This window comes from Antennarius striatus, chromosome 9 (assembly GCF_040054535.1).
Source record: "Antennarius striatus isolate MH-2024 chromosome 9, ASM4005453v1, whole genome shotgun sequence".
NCBI classification, from domain to species: domain Eukaryota; kingdom Metazoa; phylum Chordata; class Actinopteri; order Lophiiformes; family Antennariidae; genus Antennarius; species Antennarius striatus.
This window is the reverse complement of record NC_090784.1, coordinates 16240776-16247590: the sequence shown is the minus strand read 5'-3', so window position 1 is coordinate 16247590 and position 6815 is coordinate 16240776. Positions and strand designations below refer to the sequence as shown.

The 6815-nt window shown below is 39.1% G+C and overlaps 1 protein-coding gene across 1 annotated transcript; it reads right to left on the bottom strand.

Annotated features, from left to right (window-relative positions):
* Positions 1–62: 62 nt before the first annotated feature.
* kcnj14 (potassium inwardly rectifying channel subfamily J member 14) lies at positions 63–6677 on the bottom strand. Its single transcript, XM_068324785.1, has 3 exons — positions 4499–6677; positions 3086–3403; positions 63–2993 (listed from the first exon to the last, which is right to left on the bottom strand). The coding sequence occupies exons 1-3, from the start codon at positions 5552–5554 to the stop codon at positions 2763–2765; spliced, it is 1605 nt and encodes a 534-aa protein (XP_068180886.1). The 5' UTR covers positions 5555–6677; the 3' UTR covers positions 63–2762.
* Positions 6678–6815: the final 138 nt, after the last annotated feature.

Below are 6815 nucleotides of genomic sequence, written 5' to 3'. Positions count from 1 at the left end.
ATTTTGGTTATTGATGAAAGCAAGATGTTTATTAAGAAGTCTGAAATCTGCACAGCATAAAACATATCAGTTAAAATAAACAAATTTCAGGTATCTGTAATTTACACATTTTAATATTTTTTTACACCTAATTTTTATTGTCACTAATACAACAAAACACAAGCCAAAATTCAGATCTACGTTGTGAAGATAATGAAATAACAATGATTTACTGATACTAATCATACTTGCTGAGGAAATAAATGTGTGTAATGTGTCCTATTATTAATTGCATCAATTTGCAAAACCTGTCTTTATCAATTTAATTTTGACAACACAGCAAGAATACATTAAAACAAATGCATGAATTCAACCCTTTAACTGGAAAAGTAGAGCTATTTAAATAATAACTAGATAGTTATAGATTTATTCATTAGTTTAAATATTGCTAAACTTATTCCTGTACTGGAAAGATTTGACAGGTTTATTAGTAATGACAAGTTTTTCTCCTTTAAAACACCAAAAAATATAAAACTCTAATTGAAATAAAACAAATATTATGCTAGATATACTAAACAAGTACTTTAGTAAAAATAAGAGCTACTTGGAGAGCAAATAAGGAAGCAGACAATATTTGCTATTTAATTTCTGTGTTTTATTAGCTGTATAACACTGTGTTGTGTCATTATGAAGTACTCATTCCCCGATTCAGGGCCTACGTCACAATTCAATGTTGGTGCAAACAGTTGTCCTGTTCTTTGAAAATTAAAGCTATAGTTACAATCGAGTAGTCCATCTATCTATTTTGTTGTAGATGAGATGATCGTAATAGTCTCATCTATTGCCGCAGCCTATCTCAGCTGGCTACATGTGAGAGGGAACACCCTGGATGAGAGTTAATCTCGTCTCATTATTTCATTAAAATTGTATGGTCATGTAATATTACAGTACAGTGTGTATCTTACATTATGTGCAATACAAAAACCCATGATTTGAAAATGTATTATATTTTCAGTGAATTATGATTGACCAAATGATCCGCATCCCTACTTTTTTCCTGGGTGTTTAAAAAGATTCTGCTTGGTGGCCACCAAGGAGAATCAAGGCAAAGTGCAAAACAGCATTAACAGTAATTGTAAAATCTAATATATCAACACTTTGAGCTCCTTAGGTTAGCTTTGTTAGTGGTATTAGTTTTTCAAGTACTATTTGATTGCAAAAGAACAAAGAGAGTTCTCAGACTGTTTGCCATACCTGTCTTCAATTATTTACTCAAGTCTTATAATCCAGTTTACTTCATGTGCTTTGTAATAAAACTAAAAACTAAAACTATTACTTATGTCAGAATCCAAGTAAAAGTATCTCATGTTACCAATGCACGTTCATATGAACACCACTCAGTTACTGTGCAGATTCACAGAGAGATTCATGAATTTGCAGATATTTTTATCTATTTAAAACAATATACGATTAATGCTACTGAAAAAACTCTGCATTTGTATCAGAATGCAAAAACATCTCGTAAAAACAAACTTTAAGCATATGAAACAAATTGTTGAAAGTGAAGGGCAGCAGTAGCAGAATCACTGCTTATCATGAAGGCACCACTCACCACATTGCTATCAGACTGAGACAAACTGACTAACATTTGAAGTACAGATGGGTGTTCAAAAACATTTTCTACAAATGGGGTTTTCAGTCTAATATTCTTCCACTGGTTTAGATGTGAGACAAAAAGGTAGCAAAACAAGCCCTCATCTTCAGATCACATCTCCCACATATTTAATCAGTTACATTCTATTGATACTGGAGGTGATGGTGAGCCCCTAACCGCATCTGCAAACCAATGACAACAACCCCTTTGACTTTGAATTCAGCCTGAAATGTCAACAGCCTTCCATGTACCAAGACATTTTTAAACTGTTATTGTGCATCTTCTGCCTCTTGAAATTTGCTTAAACATTGAATACATAATACACATAGGCAGGCACACACACACACGCAGGAACACACACACACACACACACACACACACACACACACACACACACACACACACACACACACACACACACACACACACACACACATTTATGTGCATGTGTGTGTTTTGTGTGTGTGTCATTACTTTCACTCTGTTTTGGCTCTACAAGTTTGAAAATGTTCGTAACAGTCACCCACACAAAGTTTCACTAAGCATACACTATTAATACTTACCATAAGAAAATAAAGAATTTAAATGATAAATTACATTATATTGGAGGACATTCCTGAGTTGCACCTCAATAAATCCACTGTCATCCATTTCAGACAGCAGTCTCAAATGACAGAGGTGCAGTTGCAAAGTAGAGCCACAGCAGGTTGCTGTTGTCAGCAGGCGTTTAAGCTTGATAAGTCTGTTGTGGTAGTGATGAGCCAGATGTGAGACCTTAGACAAGTTTGAAAGACTGCCAGGGCCAATCACACAACGCCGTCAGTGTAGTAACCATCTCCCCTTTAGAATAACCTCCAACTCCCCACAGTTTGTCCATCTCTCACATCCTCTCTGTCTTTATACACTATCTTTTCTGTAGGTTAAGATCTTGAATACATTTCATAATTCTAATAGATCTCCTGCCTTGGTCCTATTCTGCGCTTCCTATACTTATTCTAACAGTGGTAATACGTTACTATCCATGACCTAATTTACATTAATCCTGTCTCTTTTGGTCTGCTATTCCCACCTGTCTGACAATCTCTTCTTAGCAGTATTTGGTGCACTAAAGGCTTGTTATCTTGCAGGTTCAGTTGTAGTTGAGATGTTCTACCAGGGATTGCCTTCGGGTTGGTGGGGAGACAGACTCAGGGTCTTGGTTATTCTCATCATCAGGGGACATTAGTTGCAGAGCCACTTCATTCTCATAGCAAAATGATGAGCATGAACTTTGAATGTACTTCATCTCACACAGCTCTTTAGCACTGCACGAAGGTGTGTTTGGGATTTCATATGTCTGGTGGAAGAAAGAGTAGTCCACCTAGAAAAAGACAGAAAACAATAACTTTACTCTACAAACTTTAGTTGCTTTCTCACATTATATTGCTGACAATTTGGTCCAATTTTCCTGACCTGGTAGCATTCTTTCCTCTCAAAGAGCACTGGTTCAAATCGATGTCCCCAGAGGATTTCAGAAGCCAGATAGGAACTACGGCACTGTGTTGTCATGGCTGTAGCCTCCACCATGCCCTCAAGTATGACCACCACTTCCAACTCAGAGTCATTCTCCAGGGTTTTTCGGTCAATCTCAAAGAAGGGTGATTCATCATTGATCTCGTGTACTATAGTCACTGGTGAGACTAAGAAGATGCGGTCGGTGCCAGTGTCAAAACCCACATTGATGTCAGCATTATCCAGAGGAAGGAATTCTCCCTCTTCTGTGACTCTTGGCTGAAGTTCAAAAAAGAAAGTAGGATAACGTCACTAATTGGCACATGCAACTTTTCACATTAGTCCTTGCCAAATTGATCTTGACTTGTACATAAATATTAAATGGAGACAAGAAACAATTTTTGATGTGAAATAAAACAAATACCAGGCAGAGTATGATCAAGAAACACTCTAATTTTGGCTAAAATAAAATTTAACAATGGGGTGTACAGTTCATAAAACATAATTACCAAATGTCATCTAAAAACACACAAATTAAAATATCCTGAGAAAAAGCCTAGTTTTTTGCATGTACAGTATTAGTATTATATGTTTTGGAAAGTCCTGAGTCATACCACTCATGCATAAGCTTATTTCTTACCCAACCCTCACCATAGAACTATATCTACAACCAGGATTTAGAATTGTATTTTTATGATCTTTGTAAACTTAATCCCATCTGCCCTGTCTGAACTTTGATATGGTCATTCTATTAAGGGAAATGAAATTATCTGTGCCGTGACCTCAGTGTTCCAGTTTTTGACCCAGTGGACAACTCCAGCAGTACACACAATTACATGCACTGCAGTGTTGATAACCACAACCATCTACATGAAATAAAGATGTTCAAACTACCAACAATAAAACCAGAAAGTGAAGTAAATGTAAGCACGTACTATGCAGCACAATGCTCTAATCCACATACAGCGCAATGACGGTTTTCAGTTTAAGAACTGTGGGTATGATAATCCATAGTAAATCTTCCTAGCCTCTGGGGGAAAATAAAACAAGGTGTCATTATCAACAGTCTACAGAATACAGGACAGATGGTGTCTCCCATTCTCCTCCACAACCTTTTTTCTCCAACAGCATCACCAACAGCAAATCCTCTATATTTTGTACATTGTTTTTCTTTCCCCCCTCCTTTCCTTCCACTTTGTTTTGAATTAACTTCTTTGACCCTTATCTGAAAACACAAAAATTTTGGTCCCTTCTCTCTTAGCTCTTAGATGGGGAATGGGGTAAATGCTGACTATTTTTTAACCAACACTTTTTTCCACAAACATTAACATTTTTTGTTAAAAGGTTGAACATTTTAAATCCCTCATCACTTACCTTCAATAGTTGTGCTCGAACATGTGCCTCTACCAGGTGGCTCTTGCGTAGGTTTCCAACCCGCCACATCATGCAGAGTTTCCCATCCCTCAGTGCAACCACAGCTGTATCAGAGAACACCAATGTCTCGTTGCGTTTCTTGGGCTTGGCAATCTTTGCCATAACTGCCCCGATGATGAAGGCATCAATTATGCAGCCCATAATGCACTGCAAAACGACCGCCACCACCGCCAGGGGACATTCTTCGGTCACGCTTCTGAATCCGTAACCGATGGATGTCTGTGTCTCTAAAGAGAATAGAAAGGCGGCCATGAAGCTGTTCACTTGGAGGAAGCACTGTTCCTCAATCATTGCCTCTCTATCAGACTCTCCTCCAGACCTAGCTTCTTCCGATGCTGAAGAGGAGCTTGAACTGGGGGTAAGCTCAATGGAGAGGTCCCCATGCGCGGAGGCAATGAGCCAGAAGACAAATCCAAAGAGCAACCACGAGAGAAGGAAGGAGAGGGTGAAGATGACGAGCATCCAACGCCAGCGAATGTCCACACAGGTCGTAAAGAGGTCGCTGAGGTAGCGCTGGCCCCTCTCGCTCATGTTGACGAAGGTGACGTTGCAGCGTCCGTCCTTGCCCACAAAGCGTTGTCGAGGCCGGCGGTTTGAGCGTTTGGTGCGTCTACGACTGGCAGTAGAGGGGGAAGAGAATGAACCCTGGTCCAAGAATGACCGGCCTCTACCTCTTCCTCCTATACTGCTGCTTTTTACACTCTTTAGCCCAGAGTACACTCCTCCTGCTCTCACCTCACCTTCTCCTGAATCTCCTCCAACTGACTCTCCAATGGCACTCTGCCTCCGTGCATTGTTCGTGTTGCTGTGGAGAGGACGACTTTTGCCGTTTAGGACATGGATTGGGGAGGAGTTTGTTGGGGTCCCTGACCCAGTTGGACTCCCCCCTACCGTAGCCGTATCTGCAGCACTCTGTGCCAGCCTCATGACCTCCTCTTCCTCCACTGGCCCATCTACCACAGCACTGAAGCGGCGTTTCACACGTGCCGCTCCCATTATGTGCTAAAAAGTCTCTAAAGATGCCTTTAAATGATCGTTGATCTGATTAAGTACCTTGTCCAATGAAGTGTATGGAACTAACAACACAGTTGGTCTCTATTAATCCAGAGACAATTTGTCTGCAATGGTCAACCCAATGATGATTCCCTCCTTGGTCATTATTCAGTCACTTGTTGACTTTCCCTTTGTGAAAATGTTTTTTAGCACCGTCCATGCTTTCAGTAACAGATTTCTCAGCACAAAAGTAGTAACAGTAGTCCACAAGTCCTGTTGATGCAGTCACTGACAACCGATGTCCTCAAATAATTATGTCTAAGTATATAAAGTGAGGTGAGCTGAAAACGGAAAGCAGACCCCAGAGTCTATTTCCATGACTGCAACAATTCCCATGACAAGGAAAGGTACTGCAGGGCTGGATATCACAGCAGACATTACAATAGCGTGCAGGATTGATTGTGTTCTGTTGTAAGCAATCAAGATGAAGACTCAAGCAGAAATCTATTGCTAAAAGCTACAAACTAATTACGCAAAGGAATAGGACACATTTTACGGATATACTGCCCATTACAAGGTATCTTCCTAACACTGTGACATGATACATGCAATCAAATTCAAATGCAAATGGTATGATATGCAGAAAAAAAAATATTTCAAACATGCAGTCAAATAAAAGAAAAATCAATAAACATGCAAATTCTCACGATCAAATTTTTCCCAGTACCACAGCCCCTTGGTGTGGGCATGAAAAAACAAAGAACACAATACTTTCAATACATTGTATACCTACTGGTATGATCCATTAATTATAATTTAATTCTAATACATCCTCAATAAAGCGCTGAAAATATTTGAATTAAGTTCATGAATCTGTTTCAGAAAACTTAAACTGGTCTTGCTCCTTGTGGTTGTCTTTACTAGTAATGTCTCCAATAAGATGGGCTGAACTGAAACAATGATGTTTTATGTGTCATTTCATGTCACTGCCTTAACAATTTCACATTGCCTTTCACATACTCTATAGATCTGTTGAATGGCCATTGTCTATTTCAAACTATTCTGAAGACTTGTTTTGTGTATAGACTATTGTATGGCAATAACTGAGCAGAGCTAGACAGCCGTGACCAACCATCTGCAACAATTACTGTCTCAAAAAAGCAGACATACCTCAATACAGCTCAAGAATAATGAACAGAAACATCCTGTGCTTGACAAAAGATGACAAGGGAAACAAGAAGCAGATTACATTGATCTATCTCCT

Bases quoted from the DNA above. Each gene is read 5' to 3' on its own strand.
- kcnj14 (XM_068324785.1), bottom strand. From the start codon at position 5,554: ATGGGAGCGGCACGTGTGAAACGCCGCTTCAGTGCTGTGGTAGATGGG. The intron at 3,404-4,498 runs GTAAGTGATGAG...TTTGAACTTCAG, and splicing joins TTCGAGCACAACTATTGAAG to CCAAGAGTCACAGAAGAGGG. The intron at 2,994-3,085 runs GTCAGGAAAATT...GTCTTTTTCTAG, and splicing joins AGAGGAAAGAATGCTACCAG to GTGGACTACTCTTTCTTCCA.